At 46.0% G+C, this 25,519-nt stretch overlaps 1 protein-coding gene across 13 annotated transcripts in view; it reads left to right on the top strand.

Annotated features, from left to right (window-relative positions):
- BRCA1 (BRCA1 DNA repair associated) overlaps positions 1-18,278 on the top strand; it is a 66,953-nt gene extending 48,675 nt beyond the window's left edge. For 10 of the 13 annotated variants that reach the window (XM_028093921.2, XM_028093923.2, XM_028093932.2 and 7 more), the window contains 8 exons: positions 758-845; positions 3,429-3,506; positions 3,999-4,039; positions 8,124-8,207; positions 13,106-13,160; positions 14,751-14,824; positions 15,205-15,265; positions 17,043-18,278. In XM_028093921.2, coding sequence (XP_027949722.2) covers positions 758-845; positions 3,429-3,506; positions 3,999-4,039; positions 8,124-8,207; positions 13,106-13,160; positions 14,751-14,824; positions 15,205-15,265; positions 17,043-17,224 — 663 coding nt within the window. In that variant the 3' untranslated portion in view covers positions 17,225-18,278. Of the gene's footprint in view, positions 1-757; positions 846-3,428; positions 3,507-3,998; positions 4,040-8,123; positions 8,208-13,105; positions 13,161-14,750; positions 14,825-15,204; positions 15,266-17,042 lie in introns of those variants that run through there. The other 3 variants (XM_028093928.2, XM_088028247.1, XM_028093931.2) reach the window with 3 other exon arrangements.
- The last annotated feature ends 7,241 nt before the right edge of the window (positions 18,279-25,519 follow it).

Here is a 25,519-nt window from a genome sequence, read left to right on the forward strand (position 1 = left end):
GGCAGTAGGAAGCAAGGCAGCTTGAAAGAAAGATGCCTGCTCTCCATTGCAGTATTGCGTAGCACAGAAATATTGGCATGGGTGGCCATGACTAGTACATGATGGCCTTTGGGAAGCAAAGTTGTTTACCAAACAGTAGCTACTGATTATGTCAACTGTCCATAATGGAACTGGTTAATCCCTTTTACTATTTATTGATTTTTATTTGGTTGATAGGTAATAGCTAGAAGGCTGGAGCTTTCTTTTGGGAAGCATCTGAGTCTCCTCCAATCCTTATCCTTAAGAGGAATTGATAGCTTTTGCACTGACCTTTAGAAGCGTCTTGACTTGAATGTTTTGTAACTATCAGAGGGTTGAACCTTGTTTTTCAGCCACATATCTGTGGCATAACTTTCTGAATAGGCTGGTTACCTCTTGACTTATAAAGTGTAGGCTGAGAAACCTAAATTGTAGTAGAGTATCACTCTGCAAAGAAACTGTCTTAGGGAATCAAATGATACCTGCTATTAAAGGGAAAAATTATTATTTTGAATCCTGTATTGTAATTCCATGTCTGTGAGCACAGACTATTTTAGAATGTTTTCCTTTGATTTCTACATAATTTTTATTAAATTACTATTTATTTTGGGACTTCAGGCATGTTCGAATAAAAGGGATGTACCTTTTGTGAGGAAAATGGAGAGTCAAAGCTAGGGTAACAGTCTAAGCTGTGTACTAGAGGTAATTGATTATAATGTAATATTTGATTTGATTTCAGATGCTTGTGCACAAGTTTGCCAGAAAACACCACATCACTTTAACTAATCAAATTTCTGAAGAGACTACTCATATCATCATGAAAACAGGTATACCAAGAGCCTTACAGAGCATGTTGCATCTGCTGCATAAAACTACATGAAAAAATGGGAGAATTGTTAAGCAAAAGCATGGATGACAGTCTTCCATCAATCAATCAGTTATTTATGAAAGAAAAATAATAGTTTTGCTCTGTCCTGACCCCCTTTGGTTTGGGTTAAGATTTGGAGAGTAGTGAGCCAGAATGGTGAGCCACTTCTCATCCACCCTGCCTCAACCACCCTGTGTGAGGGGCTCTCTGATAAGGCAGAGCCCAAGTCCTGGAAGAACACGTGGGGCAAAGAGAGGAATGAAGCAAGTTCGCACTCAAACTCCGGGCATTTGGAAATGCTCGCTCCGTGTCCACTCCATGTCCTAGCTCCACTCACACACCCGGATTGAGTGTGCTTAACAGTTTTTCAAGAAGCAAGTCCACTCTCAGCTCTGAGGTAGCCTAGCGTATGAACCAGGAAAAAGAGAAGGGGAAAATTCACTTGTCCTACACCTTCCTCTTTTTCAATCTTCACTTTGGCTCGTGTGATAACGGAGACTTCAGAGGTTTTTAGCTAAACCTAAGTAAACATTTCAGCGCTGCTGAAAAAGCTCATTTGAAATTGGGCCTTATGAACATAAGCCTCGTGTCCAGAGCAAGTGAAGTGTAGATTCGGACCCCTGCACTGCCTCTTCTGTGGGAGGGACTGCCTGAAAGATAATGTGCTCTGCTTTGAGCACTATGCTTTCTTTTTAAGCTGGTCACTGACCACCTAGAGTGTTTCTCCAGAGGTAGATGATGAGGATGGGGGAAAGGAATAAAAAGCAGTATTATTTGAAGAACAGGGGAAAGAATGGAAAGACTGAAGGCAACAAGCCAGCTGTCTTCCAATATTCAGAGAGCTGCTTTCTGGAAGAGGAGATGGACTCACTTGTTGCCTTCCAGAAAGCAGAGTGGTGCATGCAGCACCCAGAAGATACAGACTGTAGCTCAAGTCTTGAAACCTTCTGAAGAGAAGTGACTTTGGAAATATGGTGGCCCTCTCCAGGATGTTTCTGTCATATAGCTGTTGGCGCTTGAACATAAGGGTCCAGGCTCCATGGCAGGGACACAGTGCCTTAGAACCTCAAAGATCTTAGGTTTCTAAGGTGCAAAGGCTGTACCACAGGGTCAGAGGATAATGCTTACAGGAATCAGGTGCCAGGACAAGGTACTTTGAACTAAGTACTATTTTAGAGATGAATGTCATTAAAATTTAATATATCTTAAGCTATAGTTTTGGATCAGAGCTGCTGAAAGGTAAAAACTTTAACATGCAAATTAAATTTAAAGTAGTTCGGTCTTGGGGCGCCTGGGTGGCTCAGTTGTTAAGCGTCTGCCTTCAGCTCAGGTCAGTTATCCCAGGGTCCTGGGATCGAGCCCCGCATCGGGCTCCCTGCTCCGCGGAAAGCCTGCTTCTCCCTCTCCCACTCCCCCTGCTTGTGTTCCCTCTCTCACTGTGTCTCTCTCTGTCAAATAAATAAAATCTTTAAAAAAATATAATAAAGTAGTTCGGTCTTTAAACAAAGGGAATACAACATTTGCTACTTTTAAACTAAAAATGAACCAAAATAGAATTCTGAGTTTAAAGCCTATTACTAATCAACTTTTACAACAGTTTAAAAATTGAAGAAGGAAACCCTTTTTTTTTTTTTAAAGATTATTTACTTATTTGACACACAGAGAGAGATAGAGAGCACAAGCACGGGGAGCGGCAGGCAGAGGGAGAGGGAGAAGCAGGCTTCCCGCAGAGCAAGGAACCCGTTGTGGGGCTTGATCCTAGGACCCTGGGATCATGACCTGAGCTGAAGGCAGCCGCTTAACCGACTGAGCCACCTAGGCGCCCCAGGAAAAACATTTTTTAATTTGTGAAGAATTCTGGGAGAGAAAATGGCTATTGTTCCACTGGCAGATGGCCTACTGTGTTTAGGATTTAGTTAATTTCTCCTGTTTAAAACTAAGTGTTCTTTCCTCATTTTGCTTAGTTCTTCAAAGGGGGCCTTTGAAACACTACGAAAAAACAGAACTGATTCTTCAGCAATTGCTTTCTGAAATACATAGAAAAGAGAAAAGCTGTGAAAATAGTCTATTTTCCTGGCCCTCTCAGGGGAATTAGGAATTTAGGGGTTAGGACTCCCCAGGGAGACGTTCTGGGTGAAACTTTGTCGCTTACATGGACATTTCAGATTCAGGATTTCACATATTCGTGTCCTTTCACATTTTGCCATCCAGTGAAATAGACCTTCCCCATCCACATGTATCAGTATACATGGGGAATTTCTTGAACACTGTGACAGACATCTTGAGCACCTAGAAGACAGAGCAGACCTTTCCTGTGGTCTTAACCTCATATCAGCCTCTTCCAGACTTCCAAAGATGCACATCTGCTGGTTATAATTAGGGATGCTTCCAGCCTCTGAGTCTATCACCAGGGCTGTTGGAATCATCAATCCAGATTGATCTCGAGTGGCATAAGGAGCTAGGGGCACTTTAGCTTCTTACAGCAGAACTTCCTGATTTTTGTTTTCCCCTTCTAATCCTTTGGATGTTTTTCATCCTGCAGATGCTGAATTTGTGTGCGAACGGACACTGAAATATTTTCTGGGTATTGCAGGAGGAAAATGGGTAGTTAGCTATTTCTGTAAGTACAGTATATCTCCCCTCCTCCCTTTAACACCTCAGAATTGCATTTTAACACCTAACTTTTTTAACACCTAAGGTTTTTGCTGATGCTGAATCTGAATTACCAAAAGGTCTTTAATGGTAACACTAAACTAGCTTTATCTTGAATGCATATCTCTGCTCGGATAAGCTGGTGATGTTGGGGAAAATGGATTTCATTTTATAACTAATAGGACCTAATCTGCTCCTAGCAAAGTTAGCATATAACTAAGGATTTATTTAATACCAGGCAGAAATCCATGTGCAGCAGGCACTTTTATAATGTTTAATTTAAGCCACTGCTGTGTCTCCAGAAGAAGATCTGTTAGGGAGCTGTGGCTTTATAGAGGGAGGACCTCTACTCAGTGTTCTGCCCTCTGCGCTGTTACATGAATCGCTTCACCATCCACCTCCATGAAAAGAGCACATTCTTCTGCCTTCGTGTGACCTGTCTTTTCTGTCATCTCTTTAGGGGTGACCCAGTCTATTAAAGAAAGAAAGATGCTAGATGAGGTAGGTACTTGATGTTACAAACGGATCAAAAAGACTTGGTGCCATTGAGTCACAAAAGCACTGAATACTTGTCTGCTTCCTTGTTTGTAGTCCTTTCCAAAGACATTCCCTGGTGATGTGGATCATCAAGAATTGCAGAGCAACCCAGGAAATTCTGTGTTCTCAGTTCAAGTTTCAGTAGAAACAATCTCCTCAGAGGAAGGAAAAGGAATTTATAAAGCAGAAAGAAAAGATTCATAAGCCTAAGAAACAGGCCCACCTGATCTCACATGTATAGACCTTTGTAGAAAACTGGTTGTCCACTGTCTTTGAAGAAAAACCCTTCGTATTAATATGCAAATATATCTGCTTAAAACTCAGATGCCTTCAAAGAGATGTTACTTTTATGATCCTGAGAACAGTGAGGTAAATAAGACAGTGTAGGAGGAAGAATAATTTTAGAACAGAGCCATCTAAGAGCTGCCAGTGACAACAGATCAGGCAAAATAAAATTAGCAAAAGCAGTTTTAAACTACTATGCACTATTCAGCATATTCATAGTTAATCAAATGATGTTTTTGTTGGTTTTAACTTTGATTCTGTGACCTGATATGATTGGGAGCCTACTATGTCCTGGGCAGCAGGAATACTGCTGCAAATAAGAGTGATGGGTCCCTGCTCCGCTGGGATCCATGTTCCACTGAGGGGAGATATATAGTAAATAAAGATGCATTCAAAATACCAATAAATAGAGGCACCCAGGTGGCTCGGTTAGTTAAACATCTGAGTCTTGGGGCACCTGGGTGGCTTAGTCGTTAAGCATCTGCCTTCGGCTCAGGTCATGATCCCAGGCTCCTGGAATCGAGCCCCGCATCAGGCTCCTGGCTCCTCGGGGAAGCCTGCTTCCCCCTCTTCTCTTCCCCCTGCTTGTGTTCCCTCTCTTGCTGTGTCTCTCTCTGTCAAATAAATAAATAAAATCTTAAAAAAAATCTGAGTCTTGATCTCAACTCAGGTCTTGATCTCAGGGTCATGAGTTCGAGCCCTGTGTTGAGCTCCACACTGGGCATAGAGCCTACTTAAAAAAACCAACCAAACAAACAAAACCAATAAATACTATGGAATAAAAACTTAGGGGTGCCTGGGTGGCTCAGTCGTTAAGCGTCTGCCTTCGGCTCAGGTCATGATCCCAGGGTCCTGGAATCGAGCCCCTCATTGGGCTCCCTGCTCAGCCAGGAGCCTGCTTCTCCCTCTCCCACTCCCCCTGCTTGTGTTCCCTCTCTTGCTGTGTCTCTCTCTCTCTCTCTCTGTCAAATAAATAAATAAAATCTTTAAAAAAAAAACTAAAAAAAAAGAATGATAGTAGCCAGATAATTAAAAATAAATAAATACATTACATACTTAACTGTGGAAGAGAAATACACAGAACAGACTAGCAACTGACTGGGGACAGAGATTGACTACCTAAGGACACCAGGGAAGGCTTTCTGAAAACCTTGAGCTGAGACCTAAAAGACCAAGAATTGGTCTAGAAAAATGTAGGGAACAAATGTTAACAGGCAGAAGAACAGCAAGCATAAATGTCTTGAGGTAGGAATGAGTTTGGTTTATTAAAGAAAAATAGGCCAGCATAGCTGTAGAGTAGTAATTGGTGAATTACATGTAGGGAGCAGAGGTTGGACCAGGGGTTGGAAAAGGTCACAGACAAGGGCTAGATCAGGTAGGATTTGGTGGAAGTCATGGTAAGGAATTTGAATCTTATTTCTAGGGTAATTGGTGGCATGGAGATGGTAAGAAGAAATTGGTTAGAGTTATGTTTGGAGATAGGACCTGCTAAAGGGTTAAATTTGGAGGATGGGGTAAAGGGAGGCATTGAGGGGATAAGGCTTAGGTTTTTGGCCTGAACGATAGTGGATGTTAGTAATAGTAAATCAGGTAAGGAAGAAGAGGAGGAGCATCCTGGGATGGGGCAGAACGGGAGGCAGGAGCAGAATCAAGAGCTCTGTTTTAGATGTGTGAATTTGGGGATTTATACTAGACTTTCAGGTAGAGAGCTTAAGTCGGCACGGGGGTATAATCAGAACAAGTAATTTGAGGGTCAGCTTCAAACATGACATTTTTAGCACTAGACTTTTCTCACTCAAGTGGCTACAAAATGTTAAGTGTTCTTTCCTCTAATAACAGCCTGTGGTGACATTCATGACGCTGTCCTCCCTACATTTTGGTCAGAATTGTTTCTAAGCGTTCTTCCCCAAAATTCTCCCAAAAGCTCTAATCTCCGCAATCCCATTATTCTTTATTTCCTCATCCTTCACCAGTCAGAACCAGGAATTTTGAAAAAGCTCTAACTTTCTTTAATGTGTTAAATGTATATTTTACCATTTTGGTCTCAATTGTAAATCTCTCAATGGAAATATGAGAAGCCCTAATTTCTTTTTTTTTTTAATTTTTTTATTGTTATGTTAATCACCATATATTACATCATTAGTTTTTGGTGCAGTGTTCCATGATTCATTGTTTGTTCATAACACCCAGTGCTCCATGCAGAACGTGCCCTCCTCAATACCCATCACCAGGCTAACCCATCCCCCTACCCCCCCCCAGAACCCTCAGTTTGTTTTTCAGAGTCCATCATCTCTCATGGTTCGTCTCCCCCTCTGACATACTCCCCTTTTCTTCCTCTCCTGTTATCTTCTTCTTTTTCTTTTTTCTTAAAATATGTTGCGTTATTTGTTTCAGAAGTACGGAACTGTGATTCAACAGTCTTGCACAATTCACAGCGCTCACCGTAGCACATACCCTCCCCAATGTCTATCACCCAGCCACCCCATCCCTCCCACCCCCAACCACTCCAGTAACACTCAGTTTCTTTCCTGAGATTAAGAATTCCTCATATCAGTGAGGTCATGTGATACATGTCTTTCTCTGATTGACTTATTTCACTCAGCATAACACCCTCCAGTTCCATCCACGTCATTGCAAATGGCAAGATCTCATTCCTTTTGATGGCTGCATAATATTCCATTGTGTATATATACCACATCTTCTTTATCCATTCATCTGTCGATGGGCATCTTGGCTCTTTCCACAGTTTGGCTATGGTGGACATTGCTGCTATAAACATTGGGGTACACGTACCCCTTCGGGTCCCTACATTTGTATCTTTGTGGTAAATACCCAGTAGTGCAATTGCTGGATCGAACGGTAGCTCTAATTTCAACTGTTTGAGGAACCTCCATACTGTTTTCCAGAGGGGTTGCACCAGCTTGCATTCCCACCAACAGTGTAGGAGGGTTCCCCTTTCTCCACATCCCCGCCAACATCTGTCGTTCCCTGACTTGTTAATTTTAGCCATTCTGACGGGTGTGAGGTGGTATCTCATTGAGGTTTTGATTTGGATTTCCCTGATGCCGAGCGATGTTGAGCACTTTTTCATGTGCCTGTTGGCCATTTGGATATCTTCTTTGGAGAAATGTCTGTTCATGTCTTCTGCCCATTTCTTGATTGGATTATTTGTTCTTTGGGTGTTGAGTTTGCTAAGTTCTTTATAGATTTTGGATACTAGCCCTTTATCTGATATGTCATTTGCAAATATTTTCTCCCATTCTGTCGGTTGTCTTTTGGTTTTGTGGACTGTTTCTTTTGCTGTGCAAAAGCTTTTTATCTTGATGAAATCCCAATAGTTCATTTTTGCCCTGGGAGAAGCCCTAATTTCTTTAGATGGTAATACACAATTGATTTAAGAGATCAGGAATTCTCCAGTTTCCTTTATAACAGTGCAGTATTAGCAGTTTAATCTCAATGCTAAGTGAATGTTTTGAGAAGAGGCAGATGTTGAAAATTAAAATACGTTAAGGCCCGATGAGGTGAAAAGCCAATTGTTCATTTCTGCCCACAAAGATTTGCTTCAGTGAATTGATTTCAGCAGCTGAGATGCTGGTCATTTCATTCAGTCCACCAAAAAGAATGATTTTTTTCAGGCAGGGGTGGGGTTGTTAAAATTCTGCCCGGCAGTACTGAATTCCTTAATAGGATGTATCTACTCTACTTCCATTGAAGGAGGCTTCTCTTTCTCTGATCCCTATGGTTTGCCTTGGGTTTCTTCCAGCATGATTTTGAAGTCAGAGGAGATGTTGTGAATGGAAGAAACCACCAGGGTCCGAAGCGAGCAAGAGAATCCCGAGACAGAAAGGTAAAGCCCCACTCTGCCATGTTGACAAAAACCCCACCCACCCTACTGCATTCCAGTCTCTTTCGTGGAGATGGTCTCATGCACCTGTAAGGGGCATCACATACTTACTGCTACAGCACTAGCTGGGTGCTTCCATAGAGGTTCTTATTTATTTGTTTGTTTATTTTAAGGTTTTATTTATTTGAGAGACAAAGCACAAGCAGAGGGAGGGGCAGAGGGAGAGGAACAAGCAGACTCCCCGCCAAGCAGGGAGCCCAACTCGGGGCTCAGTCCCAGGACTCTGAGATCATGACCTGAGCCAAACACAGACATTTAACCGACTGAGCCGCCCAGGTGCCCCTTTTTAAATTTTTAAAAAAGATTTATTTATTTATTTATTTATTTATTTATTTATTTTAGAAGAGAGAGCATGAGCAGGAGGGGCAGAGGGAGAGGGAGGGAGAATATCAAGCAGACTGTGCTCTGAGTCTGGAGCCCAACATAGGGCTCAGTCACACAACCCTAAGATCACAACTGAGCCAAAACCAATTGTCAGGCGCTTAACTGACCGCACCACCCAGGTCCCCCTAGGTTATTTTTTAGTTCTCCTAGCCCAACAAGGTAAATAAGTATTCTCTCCGTTTTATGAAGGAGGGAACTTAGAGGTGTAGAGAAACTATGTACTTTGGACTCCAGTCTGGGGTTCAAATCTCAGCTGGTGGCAGAGCTAGGATTTGAAACAGATGTGAATCTAAGGCCTTTGCTGTCTCCACTTCACCGTGGTGTCTTTCTGTAAAGTAGTGTGGTCATTGCTGCAAGGGAGATGTACACAGTGCTATCTGTGGAAGCACAGAAGAGAAAGTGATCAATAAATCAACAGCAAACATCTTTACAATGTATACTATATGCCAGGGTCTGCTCTAAACACGCGATCTATTAACTAACAATTTTACATCAGCTTGGGGCACCTGGGTGGCTCAGTCAGTTAAGTGACTTTGGCTCAAGTCATGATCTCAGGGTCCTGGAATCAAGCCCCACGTTGGGCTCCCTGCTCAGGGGGGAGTCTGTCTCTCCCTCTCCCTCTGCCTCTCTCTGCTCCCTCGTGCTGTTTCTCTCTCAAATAAATAAAAAAAATTGTTTAAAGAGTATGTATGTATCTATTTATTTGACAGAGAGAGCGAGCACAAGCAGGGGGAGCGGGGGAGCAGCAGGGAGAGGGAGAGGGAGAAGCAGGCTCCCTGCTGAGTAGAGAGCCCGGCATGGGGCTCTATCCCAGAACCCTGGGATCATGACCTGAGCCGAAAGCAAACGCTTAACTGACTAAGCCACCTAGGCGCCCTACAAATAAATAAAATCCTAAAAAAAAATTTTTTTACAGCAGCTCTATGAGGTGTGTACTATAATTATACCTATTTAGTTTTAAGATTTTATTTATTTATTTGAGAGAGAGAGCATGAGAGGGTGTAGGTGCAGAGGGAGAGGGAGAAGCGGACTCCCTGCTGAGCAAGAAGCCCGACATAGGGCTTGATTCCAGGATTCTGAGATCACGACCTGAGCTGAAGTCAGACATTTAACCGACTGAGCCACCCAGGTGCCCCTAGTTATACCTATTTTATAGATGAGCAAATGAAAGCTCAGAGAGGTTGAGTAAATTGCCCAAGCTCACACAGCTAGTTGGGAACCCATGACTAGTTGAACACATATAGTCAAGCTCCAGAATCTGAGCTCTTAACAATATCAGAATTTCTTGGGTCATATGGCCCCAAATTTTAACAAAACAATACTAGGGGCATCTGGTTGGCTCACTCAGAAGAGCATGCGACTCTTTATCTTGGGGTTGTGAGTTAGAGCCCCATGTTGGGTGTAGAGATTACTCAAATAAATTAAAACTTTAATTAAAAAATCTTAAAAAAAATAATACCATCAGGCACCTGGGTGGCTCAGTCATTGAGCGTCTGACTTCGGCTCAACTCATGATCCCAGGGTCCTGGGATCGAGCCCCATATTGGGCTCCCTGCTCAGCAGGAAGCCTGCTTCTCCCTCCCCCACTCCCCTGCTTGTGTTCCCTCTCTCACTGTCTCTCTCTCAAATAAAATAAAATCTTTAAAAATAATATAATAATAATACCATAGTTTCTTGGAAAGGTATAGAAGATTTCACAGAGGAAAAAAGTAGATTATTCTAACAACTTTACAAATGAAGGACTAGAGGCCCAGGAAGACTCTGTGATTTTCCCCAGGTCATACTGTAGCAGATGATGGAGCCAAAGCAATGTTGCCCTCTCAGGGAGAAGTCCAGGCAAGATTTCACACCTTCCTGTCAGGCCTGAACTGGCTGCTTTCTCAGGTCACTGACTGAGCGCTTACGCGCCTAGTCAGCGTTTCTTCTTTTTTTAAATGTGCACCACTGAGCATTTCAGAACAGTCCCATACGGAGCACCGTCTGTCCCTTTATAGAACTTGAGCAAGAACCACTAGAAGTGATTTTCTAGAGAAAACTGCTTTGGGAGAACTCTGAACCCTTGGGGTCAGCCCAACCCCACCCTCTGAGCCTATCAAGTAACTTCCAGATGCCGAGAAGAGCTGCTGGCCCTGTTTCTGCTTCTGCCTTCACCCCAGGGGAGTTCTGTGTGAGCCAGCTATTTGTTTTTATTCCACTGTATGCAAGGCAGAATTAGCACCAGATTCTTCCTCCTTCAAAGGAAATTCCAGTGTTTGGGGATTTTTCCCAATTTTGGGATGGCAATGATGGAAAGTGCCTGGTCAAAGTAATGACATTCTGAAGATACTAAATGTCACTGTAGTATTTTCCCATGTAAAAGAAATGTATTTGTAGAGATGAAACTTCAGATTTCTTATCTCATAACTAGACATCCTCATGAGTGAGTGTCAGCTTGGATATAAAAATTCCTAATCTTTTGTACTTTTCACAGCAACATTTGGCTCCAGCAAGCCGCCTGGGGAGAGCTTTTAGCATTATGAGTATCTAGATCCTGTCAACAGGTTGGGATGCAGTTTATTCATACAGATACTAAGAATGGCATATATGGATGCTGTCACAACAGAAACAGACTTGTCCTGCTGCTCTTGTTTTTGTTTTTTGTTTTGTTTAAAGACTTTATTTATTTGAGAGCAAGATTGAGAGATGGCAAGAGGGAGCACAGAAGGGGAGGAGAAAGAGAAGCAAGCTCGCCGCTGAGCAGGGAGCCCGAGGTGGGGCTCGCTCCCAGGACCCCGAGACCACAACCTGAGCCAGAGGCAGACACCTACCCAACTGAACCACCCAGGCGCCCCAGCCTGCCGCTCTTTCTTATTCTGTGGTTGTAGTTGAGATGAGAGTGGGGAGGCTCATTTCCTAAAGGCCATTATGAGTTTTTAGCATGTCTTTTAAGTGATACTCTAGTGGGGCACCTGGGTGGCACAGTCGTTTAAACGTCCGACTCTTGGTTTCGGCTCAGGTCGTGATCTCATGGATTGTGGGATCAAGCCCCACGTTGGGCTCTGCACTCAGCAGGGAGTCTGCTTGAAAGGTTCTCTCTCCTTCTCCTTCTGCCCCTCTCCCCACTGGTGCTCGTGGTGTGCATGCTCTCTCTCTCTCGAATAAATAAATAAATCTTTAAAAAAAATAAAAATGATACCCTAGTGCTTGCCTAAGAACCTGCGCCAATGTATGTATAAGAATCTGCCTGTAACATGAGCCACACAAGGGCTGTTTAAATTCTAGATAACTAAATTAAATAAAATATGAAGTTTCGTTCCTCACTCACTGTAACCACATTTCAAGAGCTTGGTAGCTGCATGTGACTTGTGGCCACCTTATTAACATCAATATAGAACATTTCCATCATCACAAAAAGTTCTTTTGTTTTTTAAAGTTTATTTATTTAAGTAATCTCTGCACCCAACATGGGGCTCACACCCACGACCCTGAGATCAAGAGCCGCATACTCCACAACTGAGCCAGCCAGGCCCCCCAGAAAGTTCTTGTGGATGGTGCTAGCGAGCAGTATATGTAAGTGGAAGAGGCACCTTGGAGGTGCAGGATAATCTGTGTCTCCTGGAAACCAGGCAGTCAGGTCAGCTCAATGAGAAGAGGCAGAACCAGGCTTCACTTCTAGATTAGATTAACTTCTAGATTAAAAATAAAAACAAAAAACAGTTTAGGTTGCCTGAAGGAACAAGGGCCAGTCTTAGAGCAATGTGGAGGAAGGAACAGATGTCCAGAGGCCAGAAGAAAGAGGAGAAAAGGAGCATGTAAAATCAACATAGACCTCTCTGCCAGTTAGGGTGATGGTTAGAATTGACGTACCAAGTCTGGATAAACAAACTGCAGCTTATAGCTTGAATTTCTTGCCATCCAAACCTCTTATTAAATATAAAGAAGGCCCGGGTTTTTTTTGTCTCAACAAGAAGTGAAGTCACCAGGAAGGAGCCTGTGCCTGATTGGTGGCAAAGTGAGATGCTCAGCCTCTGAATAACAAAGAATGACTGTAGAGTGGATCAACTACATACTCACTTTTTTTAGAAGTCTTCTAAAATCCATCAGTGTTCTGACATTGGACTCCTTGTCTCCAGGAAGTAGCAGAAATTATCAGGTGGTAGGGGCGCCTGGGTGGCTCAGTCATTAAGCGTCTGCCTTCAGCTCAGGTCATGATCTCAGGGTCCTGGGATCGAGCCCCACATTGGGCTCCCTGCTCCGCGGGAAGCCTGCTTCTCCCTCTCCCACTCCCCCTGCTTGTGTTCCCTCTCTCGCTGTGTCTCTCTCTATTAAATAACAAAAAAGAAAAGAAATTATCAGGTGGTAAAGAAAAAAGAAAGTCCTTCATTTTGGAGAGTCTGTTTATATTGTTTTTTATAAAATGCATACTCTTATAATTAGTGTTTCTTTCTCTCCATCCCTCTGTCCCACTCTTCTCCCAGATCTTCAGGGGCCTAGAAGTCTGTTGCTATGGGCCCTTTACCAACATGCCCACAGGTAAGAAACTGGGAGAAGTGCAGAGTCCAGCACCAGCCTTTCTCTTACATGGTGGTGTTATAGGAGAGACTGTCTTAACGGGGCTCCTCAGATTGGCGAGGTGCTCTAGAGCTCATTCTGTTTCTCTACGATCTGTCAGACAAAACTGCACCTAAACGTTACCCTATGTCAAAAAACCAGCCCTGTGCTCTTTCTCAAGAGCTAGAAGGCCGTGAAGATTTAGCTTCTAGGATGCAGTGTTCTGTGCTCAGATGGGGAAGAGCTGCCCTTACTGGCCTTTGGTTTAAGAAAGGAGGGAAAGAATAAGGTGGGGAGAAGATACCTTTCAGGTTTGTAAATGTTAAGAAAGAATTCTGCTCTTCCTAAATCATCTTCATTTGATAATGAGAAACAAGCACGGCAGCTACATAAGCCCTGTAGGCCTGGGGCCCCACACAGGCCCAGAGCAAGCAGGGAAGTACTCTTGATGAACATTTTCTAATTAACTCTGACATTGAATGTGATGTTATGTTTAGGAGTGCTATGTGGCTCAACTCTGGAGTTGTGTGGCACTGAGGCCCTGGCATGTGTATAGATTTGGTTCTTTTCGAAACAAAGTCCACCTACCTTTGCTTCTGTGCCCACTTCCTCCCCAGGGATCAGGTTCTCTTACTCCTCAAAAGATGGCCTTGGCATCTGGTCAGGGACAGATGAGTGGCAGCAAGAGAGCCCAGCAAAGTAATTTTACTTCTGTCTTCTCTATTGGTTATTGATTGGATTTTTATGAAATTTCCAAGTGCCACTTGGGGATTTCTCAGTGTTTTTGTTCTTTGGTGTAATGAAAACGAGGTCCCTAACAGATATCGTTTTGGAGATGAGTCAGTTGATCTCAGTTCTTTAAGACAAACAGGAGCCACCTCCACAATCCCCAGAAACGGACTGATGAAAAAAGAGCACCCAAAGAGGCCCAGAAGCCATTCCTTGGTCCATACTGCTGATTTTCCAGGTGCAGGTGGAACATCTCTACAGTCCCTTTTGATTTCTGTTCCCCCGAGTGTGTCAATTCCAGCTGAGCACGGAGCCCTTCCCCACTGATGTACTGAGTCTCCGTTCAGGATGATGTGTATTTTTTTTTTTTTTTGACTGAATGAATTATCTTCCTGTCTCTTGACATTTACAGTAATTACCACCAAGTATGGTGCCCTCAGTGGCCGTGATTATCAATTACCAACACAGAATTAGGCAGGGAGGGAGGGAAAGCAAACAGGTATTTTTTCACAGTATCTTAGCCAGCAATTTAGCAAATTAGGGAAATTGGATCTTAGATTCTTTTCTTCCAAAGTGTTTTATTTGAGAGACTGTCAAACCTTATCTACCAAGGGGCCTTCTGGGGACCAATAACCAGGGTAGGTAGCATATCGGTGGCAAACTTAGAATCCATACCTGGTATAGATTCTAGTTCAAGGCCTCTCTGTCCTTTTGGAGCAGAGATAGAGACTCTCCCACTTTGAAGTCTTGCTGTAAGCCTTCATCCAGAGGAGTGTGGGATAGAGGGCCCAGGTTAAGTGTGTAGAGTACTGTGGTGATTTTAGGTCTCTCTGTGCTATTTAGATCAACTGGAGTGGATGGTGCACCTCTGTGGGGCTTCTGTGGTGAAGGAACCTTCGTTATTCACTCTCAGCAAGGTAAGTGTTTGATGCCCTGTCAGAGGGGGACAACACAAAATCTGTCCTATGACGGAGCAAGGCTGGCACCCATCAGTCCCTGTGTACCCTGCCAGGGGGCCTCGGAAGCCTCTCTTAGCCCAAGCTTTCTCTGATCATGTGCCAGTGCCAGAAAACTCTCATGTGTGGAGTGTCAGTAAGGACTTGAGTTCTCTAAGTATTTAATTTATTAAGGGAATGTTCTCCCTTCAATGCTTCCTTTTTGCCTTATGCCCTTCCCCTCCTTTCTGTGGTGGCACCTTAAGTAGTCTGCTTCAGCACACCATCAAGAAATGGTGAAGTGACTGTTGCAAAAGTCCAGCTCTGATACCCTCCATGCTGTTTCCTTCCTGGGGATGCAGGGTACTCACCCAGTGGTGGTTGTGCAGCCGGACGCCTGGGCAGAGGACAGTGGCTTCCATGGTAAGTCTTGCTGTAAGCCTTTGTCCAGAGAAGTATGGATGGCAGGGCCCAGATGAAGTCTGCAGATGACTGTGGTGATTTTAGGCCTAAATGTCCTGTTTCAATCAACTGGAGTAGATGGTGCACCTGTGTGGGGCTTCAGAAGGCCATGGACATGTGCCTGTGACATATGGGGTCCTGTGTGATGAGTTTGGTTCACCACAGATCACCCAGTGATTAACACAGTTCTCAATGACCTTCTAGGTGCTCAGTGAATATTTGAATGAATAAATGAAGGAATGAATGAATGGCTAAAATGTCCTTTTAAAACAGTGGTTTGCTGGGGCGCCTGGGTGGCTCAGTCGTTAAGCGTCTGCCTTCGGCTCAGGTCATGATCCCAGGATCCTGGGATCGAGCCCCACATCAGGCTCCCCGCTTGGCGGGAAGCCTGCTTCTCCCTCTCCCACTCCCCCTGCTTGTGTTCCTTCTCTCACTATCTCTCTCTCTCTCTGTCAAATAAATAAATAAAATCTAAAAAAAAAAAAAAATGCAACAATCTTCCTAAAAAAAAAAAAACAGTGGTTTGCTCATTTGGCATTTATAAAAGTAATGCATGAGCTATTTCCATTGGTGGGGGTTAAATATTAATTAATGTTCATCACATAAAATATAAATGAGCATAGGGGTGAATGGGTGGCTCAGTCATTAGGTTTCTGCCTTCGGCTCAGGTCGTGATCCCAGGGTCCTGGGATCGAGCCCCGCCCGCATCAGGCTCCCTGCTCAGTGGGAAACCTGCTTCTCCCTCTCCCTCTCCCCCTGCTTGTGTTCCCTCTCTCGCTGTGTCTCTGTCAAAGAAATAAAATAAAATAAATAAAATCTTTAAAAATATATATAAATGAGGGTGCCTGGGTGGCTCAGTTGGTTAAGCAACTGCCTTTGGCTCAGGTCATGATCCTGGAGTCCCGGGATCGAGTCCCGCATCGGGCTCCCTGCTCATCAGGGAGTCTGCTTCTCCCTCTGACCTTCTTCCCTCTCATGCTCTCTCTCTACCATTCTCTCTCTCTCTCAATAAATAAATAAAAATCTTTAAAAAACAAAACAAAACATTTAAAAAATAAATAAATAAAAAATAAAAAAATATATAAATGAGCACAAACACAATGAAATAATTCCAGTAATCCCACCACTTAGAGATGGTGATGGTAAAATTCTTCCATGCATGTGTGCATATATATGTACACGCATATATTTCACACAAATGTGATCACGCTTATACTGTTTTGCTTTCTCACCTAAGGTTGCAAAATCATTAAATTGCAGTGCCGTTTTGTGCTCTCTGGTGACTTTTTTTTTTTTAAGATTTTATTTATTTTTATTTGAGAGAGAGAGCAGGGGAGGGGCAGAGGGAGAGAGAGAGAATCTCCAGCGGACTCCACACTGAGCACAGAGCTCAATGCAGGGCTCCATCCCAGGACCCTGAAGTCGCAATCTGAGCAGAAACCAAGAGTTGGTCGCTCAACCGACTGAGCCACCCAGGCGCCCCTGGTGACTTCTCCTTTAACAGATTGGAGTTCCTGTTAGTAAAGTTGCCAGAGGCTGTAGGCTTTCACCAGCAGTCACTCCTCAGGCTTCTGAATGAGGTCCTGTGTCCTGAAGCATTATTTAAGATCAGCAGTTTTGCACTCACCCGAGTGACCCTATGAACTCCTACAACCAGGTTCCCGGAGTAGATTGACAGGAGTCTGGTCTGGGAAAAAGTGAAGTGACACTAATTTCTGCTTGTGTTCTCTGTCCCCAGCGATTGGGCAGATGTGTGAGGCACCTGTGGTGACCCGAGAGTGGGTATTGGACAGTGTAGCCCTCTACCAGTGCCAGGAGCTGGACACCTACCTGATCCCACAGATTCCCGGAGCTGCTGCTCACTCCAGCCAGCCATGCATGCAGCGTCTGGAGCCTGTCTCCACAGGACCCCGAGAATGATCGTAAGAAGCAGCCTTTTTCCAGGCCCCAGGAGCTCTTCTTCAGTCCTTCCATAGTCCTGGTTACTGAATATTTTATGTACATTAGCCTGAGAAGAAATTCTGGCTGTGCAAGAGTCCCTTAAAGATTTTTCTGCTTTAAGTCACCCTTTGAAATCTCCCATGAGCACAAAATTGTCATAATTTTTCACCTGAAAAGAATTTAAAACCATTTAAACCCCACCAGTTGAGCAAGATGCTGATTCATTATTTACTAGCCCTAGTCCTCATACTGGGGATGTTGGCTTAGAGCTGGAGGCACAGAATGCTGGCCTCTGGAGAATAGTTGGTCTCCCTAAGTTTGCTCCTCTAAAACCCTGTGTTCGTAAAGGCCAAGAGTCAGACCCTTCAGTGGAAGGCAAGTACTTGGGGAATCTGTGACGTGACTTAAAATCAGAATAGTCCTCGGGCGGCTCTCAAATGTTGGAGTGGAGCGGGGGGTGGCAGAGGGATTCAGAGGCAGGTAATAGATGTAAATATGAACCCTGAGGGTTAGAGGAGAGGGGAGTCACACTGGCCCTGATCTCCAGAAGTCTGTGCTATAGTCACTGGATTTCAAAGGAATTTCTTAGCACTGATGTGCTCTGAAATAGAATCTCTTCAAGAACTGTTGTCCGAAGAGAGTCTTCTAATTCCCCGTTAGAAATAAATACAGTGTTTATTGTTATAGCTCTGATATGTCACCCATTCCTCTTGAAACATAAGATCTCTGATATGGATATTTCCTGTCTGTAAAATGACGGATCCCACCAGGAAAGGAGCTGTTGCTTTCCTTGAGGTAATTTTTTTCTCTGTGCCTCCTCTTGCTGAACTGTATAGCTTCATAAATAATTTTGTTTGCCGAAGGAAGAGAAAGTGTTTTTCATCAACTCATTATCCAGGACTGTTTATAGCTGTTGGAAGGACTAGGTCTTCCTTAGTCCCCCAGTGTGTGAGGGCAGTACAGACCTGATTGTACAAAATGTTTTGTAAATGTTGTGCTATTCACCTGCCAATAAACTTGGTAGCAAACACTTCCACCGGCCATGACTTCTTGAGGCTTACAGCTGCAGACCTGCTCAGACCCTTTCACTGTACTTCAGTCTCCTCATCTGTAAAATGGGGGTAACAGTAGTACCGACTCCGAGCATTAACCGAGAAGACTTCAGTACCTACTGTATTTGCTATTGCTGCCATAGCAAATTGTCACAAACCCAATATCTTAAAACAACATCCATTTACTATCTTACAGTTCTGTAGGTCAGAAGGCCAAGTTGGCTCAACTGGTGGTTTCTTTGTTTCGGGTTTCACAAGACCAAAATCAAGGCAGCAGGGCTGTGTTCCTTTCCACAGGCTCGGGGGATGAATCCACTTCCAAGCCATTTCAAGTTGTTGGCCAGATTGTTCCTCACAGTTGTGGGACTGAGAGTCCCCGTTTCCTTACTGGCTGTTGGCCAGAGGTCACCCTCAGCCTCTCCCACATTCCTAGGCTCATGAACCCCTAGCTGCATCTTCAAAGCCAGCAAGCAACCCTGGTCAAAGCTTTTCTCATGTTTGGAGTCTCTCTGACTTCCCCTTCCTCATCTCTCTGACTGCCGGATCTAGCTCCTGCCAGAGAAATTTCTGTTTTTAAGGGCTCGGATGATTAGACTGTGCCCACCAGGTAATCCAGGGTGATCTCCCTGTCTTAACGTCCATAACCTGAACTATACAGCTGCAGAGCCCCTTCGCCGCAGGACCTAGATTAGTGTTTGATTGAATAACCAGGGGACAGAATCTGGGGAGGGTATCTTGAGATTTCTGACAACCACTCCTATTTAACATACTTCATCCACAGATAAGAATCTGTATCATCATTTTTTGGTCTTCACATGTTCAGAGATTAGAGTCCTCTTAGAGGCAAAAAGAAGTAAATGCCCACACTATTCAGCGCTGCCACGTTTGTAAGGAGGGTGGGTGGGTGAGGGAAGAGTGGAGAAAACGGAAGGAACTGGCATCACGTTTGTCCTGGGGTCATCATCACAGCCCTAGGCAGTGGGTATTCGGCACCTCATTTGAATAAAGGAGAATGGGAAAGAGATTTTGCTCAGAGTTTGCACAGCTAGTAAATGACAACCTGGAAATCTAAACCCATGCCCTTTCTGCCCCATCATGGAGCTTCCCACCCACATCCGTCACGGACCCGGGTCAGAGGCACTGGCTCAAGCCTCAAGGGAACTTGGGGAGAGGAATGGGTTGTGAGGGCAACTAGAACTCTAGACTCTTTTGTGGGTCACAGTGGGAGGCGGTAGAATTTTCTTGCCTTCCAGCAGCAGGTCTCCCCAAGGAAAGCAGCCCTCCTTTGCCCTCAGCAGAAACTGACAGGATTGGCTCACAGCTGCCGGTTTCCACCTCCATCCAGCCTCCCGATTATGGTTGCTTATCTTTCAGTGATCAAAGCCTTAAAGTCCAGGGCGCCTGGCGGGCTCAGTCAGTAGAGCATGCGATCTCCAGGTTGTGAGTTCAATGAGCGCCAGGCTTGGTATGGAGATTACTTGAAAGTAAACTCTTTAAAAAAAAAAAAATCCTGGGGTGCCTGGGTGGCTCAGTCGTTAAGCGTCTGCCTTCAGCTCAGGTCATGATCCTGGGGTCCTGGGATCGAGTCCCACATCGGGCTCCCTGCTCAGCGGGACGCCTGCCTCTCCCCTCTCCCACTCCCCCTGCTTGTGTTCCCTCTCTCGCTGTCTCTCTCGCTGTCAAATAAATAAATAAAATCTTTAAAAAAGAAAAAAGAATCCAGTTCAGCCTTGCCTATGGCATCGTCTCTCCCGGGCTCATGCCAGGCCACTGTCTACCCAGCAAGGAGTCCATGGGTCTTGGTGGGAACCGTAATGGCAGGTGGGCTTGAAGTAAGTGCTTCGGGCACAGTGACAAGTCATGGCTTGCTGGCCCCTGGGGGTGAGCCAGGCCTCAGCCTCCCCAGGAATCTTGGGTGAAAGCAGGGATGACTGAGACACATAAAAAAGTTTCCTGTAATTATCTCTCGAGGTCTCCCAACAAATATCCACCCTATTTTTCGAGCTCTGCATAACCCTTCCCGGAAGTCAGCTTCTGTCCCTGGCCTCATGATGCTTGGCTGGGTTTTAGAGGCTTATCTGATGATGAAGTAAATCTACTTGCTCCTTTGACCTCCGGCTTTAAGACATCCTCCCACTTTTCCACCCCACAGTCTAGCCCTCTGGGCACGGCCGCATTTGGGGAACCAGTTCCTGTGTGTCCTTATCTCGCAAATGAACTTCTGCGAAGGAGCTGGAAAGGCAGGGGAAGAAGAGGGATTATCATGCAGGTGCAGGGAGGGGGGCCTAGAGAAGAGCTCTGTAGATTATCTCCCTCCTAAAAAAACGCAACCAGAATCATCAACAAAGTATGGGCTCAGAAACATGCAGAAGAAAAAGAAAGGAATCAGTGTTGGGGTGGTTGGAGCGGAAGAAGCCGAGCTGCCCCGAATGTATCCTGTGAAGGCTGCGAGGAGCAGATAAGAGGGCCCCAGAGGCAGGCAGCACCAGGAGAAGGGCAGCGTGAAGGGGACCGGCAGATCTGCCCACAGAAACCCAAGAGAATAGGGCTTGCTAGCCAGGGACCCCGGGAGCTTGCTTATCAAAGGCTGTAGACTGGCTGAGCCGGAGGCCCTTTTACCGTACTTCAGTGATGCTCAAACAGCCTGTAAATCTGCCCATAACAAGGAGAAAATTAAAGAAATGAATCTGGGCAAATAGAAATGGAGAACTGGAGACAGCCAGCTCCTGTAGAGAGCCGGGCTTGGGGACATGCGGCGCGGGGGTGGCCGGGTTGGCGGGGGGTCCTGAAATGAGTCCGAATGATCAGGAAAATCAAAGCAATGGTGGAAGGGTCTGGAGCAATGGAGAACTAGAGAGTCTCCCCCCACCTTATGGGGACTGGCACAGACGAGCTTTGGAGACCTAGTTTCAGGGACCCAGAATGATAAGGTAGTTTCACAAGTAGGTTGGTGCAGGGATTCTCAAACCACGATCCCCTGATGAGGACTGAAGGGGCGAATACCACCACCACTAGGAACTTAACTAAGCAGATTCCGGGCCTTGCCCCCCACATACTGCATCGGAAAACTGGGGGTGGGGCCGAAACTCATGTTTGAGAACCACTGGCTTAGCGTAAGGGGCTGCTGATTGGTGTAAACTTACCTGAGGTCTATTTTGCCTCCTGGAGAGGTGGCTCTGGGACTGCTTAAGGAAAACTAAGGTTTGTGGGCTGGTTAGTGGTTCTTAATCTACAAGGTTGCAGCAGCTGGTTTCAGTTGACTAAAATGGCCCTTTAAATAAATACAAAGCAAAGGACAAAGATTAAATTATATTAGCAGCCTAGGAGCAGAAGGGCCAGACTGCTTAAAAAAACAGCTAGAGATTTTATTAATATTTAAATTGCAGTGAAACCACAGCTGCAGCCTTTGACTCCAGCATAGAGATATGCAAATGGGGCTTTCTAAAGAAAGGCAATTTCAGACAGCCCGCGAGGTAACAAGAACAAATAAAACAAATGACTTTGTAATTTATCTTTATTGACTGATGGAGAGCAAGGCGAATAGACAACCCTCACCCAGTGAGAACCGCCACCCTGCCACCCCGCCACCAGCAGGCTCTGTGAGGGGAGAAGAGACAGCTGGCCTGGAGGGAGAAAGGCAGGCAAGACCCATAAGTGGGGACAGGAAAGACCCAAGGAGGACAAAACAGAAGGAGGCAGATGGGAGCAGAAGATGACTAAATTAGAAGCGAAGAAAAATGGAAGGCCAGCCCTGGGTTCCCTGGACCATCTGATCTTGCCAGCTCTCAGGGGCAACAGCAAGAGTAATCGTTACTATCATTTGCCACATTCCTACTAAGTGCCATGCACTATTCCCAACCTACAAATGAGGAACAGGACACTTTGAGAGGTCAAGCAATTTGCCCGAGGTCACGCAACAAAAGGAGGTGGCAAAGCCTTGTTCGGGGAAAGATTTGTGCGGGGCTAAACTGTGCTGGGAAGCAATCCTAGGAGGCGGTGAGTAACAATCAGATTAGTGATTGACGGGAGACTACATGCCCAGTTCCCTGGTAACCGCTGTATGCGCGGCGGTTGTGAAAGGGAGGGAGAGAAGATCCATTTCTGGCCTTCGGATTGCTTACTATTCAATGCGGGAGGCAAGAAAGCCACAGGAAACCCTTACAAAGTTGTGACTTCTGGTCCAGAAGCCCTCTGGGGGCTGTGGGGCGGCACCTCCGGGTGAAGCATCTCAAGCTGACCCTTGGAGCTTGGGTAGGATTTGGCTGGTGAAAAGGAAGCCAGGAGATTCCCGAAGGCCCAAGTGAGAACCCCTGCAGCTGGAGGAACTGGGGGAAGGAGCACCTGATCCAGGAGTTGGGAAAGTCTTCTGCAGATACATTTCTCTGACACCCCCCCACCCCCCGTCTTCCCCAACTGGCCATCCCAGGCTGAAACCCTGCCTCTCCAGTGCCTCACCTGCTGCGCCCTCTCAGGCACCCTGGCCGCCAAACATGGGGACCCGCAGGTTTTGCTCACACTGTAGCTTGTCTTGAGCGCATCCTGCTTTGCCATCCCCACGGGCCCTTCTCACGACGCCTCCTGCAGAGAACCTCCACCCATCTTCCGGGCCAGACTCTCTCCCCCCCCGACAGAACACCCCAGAAGTTTGCTTTATTTAATGACACTTTCTTCCATCCATAAGTCATTTGTGTGTATACTCTCTTTTCTCCATTTGACCAGAACGTCCTTAGGGGCAGGATTAGTATCATTTTATCTTTGTTTGGAACCCAGCCTCAGTACCTGACAGATACTTTGTTGGGTACCCAGTGAGAATTTGCTGAATGGATGGGTTCAAGGATGAATGAATGGACGCATTGAGTGAAGGGCTTATCCAACCGCCCGCCCCCCCACCCCCCCACGAACACTAGTCCCTGGAAAACCAGCCACATTCTGCCCCTGGGAGTGCCAATTCCCTGCAGTCCTTCCCACCCACTTTTCTAGGGCCCTCATTTGCTCCAGAAACAGCGTAAGAGATCTAAGTGTCCAAGAATTACTTCCTCTTCTCAGCCCACACCTACAGATTTCCTCATCCATTCCCTCCTGCCTGCCATGAAGCCTACTCCTTTGTGATTAATCAAGCCAACACCCACACAGATGGAGGACATCCATTTCCCCTATCCCTGTGTCTTCCAGCAAGGCCCCCTTCAGGCTGGATACTCAAGACCGATAAACGGCTGCCGCCATCACTGGAGAGATAATTATGATGTTCATGATAATCTCTTTGCAAGTTCAAAGCACCGGCACAACTATTATTTCTCCCTCCTCACTTGTTCCCTGAGAGATGGCCAGGGTAAAAATTGTTATCCCCACTTTATAGGTGATAAAACTGAGGTCCTTGTCAAAAGTCACCCAGTGAATTGGTGGCAGAGCCGGAACTAACTAGCCTGGGACCCCCTATTCATTAGAACACAGATGAAAATACCCTCATGATGTTGTCTGGGATGTGTTTGTTTGGGAGAGGGGGAACGTGGACCCCGGTTGACTGGGGACAGGGGCCAGAGAAAAGAAAGTTTGTGGCCCTGTGAAGTTTCTCTGCAATGCTGCAGTTGACACTGGTTAATTCCAGAAAAATCTTGTTTTGTTTTAAAACATGACCACATGTCCTAGATTAGGGAAGGGGGGAGGGTGAATCTGAAGGTAACACAGACACACAGGTAAGCAGGTGTTTGCTGTCTTCTCCTGAAAACGACATAAAAACAAATGGTAGTGTATATTAGCAAGCGGAACTCAAACTGCAACTTATGGGAGTCTTCCCAGCTGTTAAGCTGTATGTCTGTGGGATAAACTGGGCCGCAAAGGTGTAAAATCTTTCCTTGGTGAAGCCTGTCCCTGGGACCTGTGGAGAGGAGGCCTCTCCTGGGGTCTGAGGGCTCCTGGGGACTGTCTCAGGGCCCTCTGCAGCTGCCAAAGTAAGAAGCCTGCTGGTGGGATCATCCCCAAGCCCACAGGGGCTCTGAAAGTCATGGGAACGAAGATTTGTGCCAGAGCCTCCTCTGGTTTCTAACCAAATGCCAGAGAAATTAAGAAGAAAAGGAACTTTTTTTTTTTTTAATTCAAGAGGCCATTTCCTAAAGATAGGGTCCCAGGGCAGTGCTGGGGGGAAGCAGTGATGATCTCTCCTGTCTTCTTCTTCTGGTTCCATCCTAAAGCACAGGGCTTGTCAACCCTTTCAATCCCAGGCCGGCTCTGGGCTTTGCTCAGCCTTTAGCCCAACACTAGCCTCCATTACTCCTGGACTCCGCGGAGGCCTCAGCGGCTTCCCCGTGCCACTGGAGGCCAGGGGTGCAGAGAGGGGCAGAGGGGTACAACACCCGAGCCCAGAGAGGCGGCGGCGGCGCAACTTGGTGACTGCGCTCAATGCCATGGAATTGTACACCTCGAAATGGTTAATTGTATGCTATATGCATTTCACCCCAGTTAAAAACGAAAACTGAGCTGCCCTGGTTGCCCTTTGGGGTGGGGAGAGAAGCCGGGGCCGCCGTAAGGGCTGAGGCTTTTTGCAGGGAGTGGCAGTGAGCGACCATGGGAAGGCCGGTCTGCCCATCACCCCCGTTTTCCAGGACCAGATGGGAACTGAGGGCTAGGGAGAAAGGCCCAACAGGGGCAGCGCCGGGGTCCGGGCAGAAGAGAGGCCCTCAGGGAGAACCCGGAGGCTGCAGCCGCCGCTCATTTGCATCATAAGTGATTGGTTTTCCCTGCTCGTCCCTCATTAGGACACAATGGACAGTTGTGTGCTGTGTAGCAGATCCATTTACCGAGGGAGAGAGGAGGCGAGCAAGAGTGACTGCTGGGCCCTAGAGAGGGGGTAGGTGTGGGGGCAGCCGCCTCCCCTCCCCTGCTGCCTGGGGCCTCTGGGACTCTCATGCTCTCACACGCGGAGCAGGGACCTTAGAGAGTAAGCCAAGTCCCTCATTTTACAGATGGGGAGACTGAGGTGGTAGGAGGGGAGGAGACTTCCGAGGCCGAGCTCACGGCAGACCTGGGGTTTGGAAATCTACCATCTAGATTCTAGCCTCTCGTTAAGGGACTCACTCCACTTGCCTGCAGTACCTTCGCCATCCCCACCTGGTGGTTCAGGGTCGCCCTGGTCTCTTTCCTTCTATTCCAGGCCTGGGCTTCTATCAGTTCCCTCTCCCTTATCCATCTCGTCTCTCTGTTCCTGCCCCTCTGCGTCTTGTCTCTT

Source organism: Eumetopias jubatus, unplaced genomic scaffold (genome assembly GCF_037043125.1).
Source record: "Eumetopias jubatus isolate StellerSeaLion01/CBP00866 unplaced genomic scaffold, mEumJub1_p1.0 scaffold_10, whole genome shotgun sequence".
NCBI classification, from domain to species: Eukaryota; Metazoa; Chordata; class Mammalia; order Carnivora; family Otariidae; genus Eumetopias; species Eumetopias jubatus.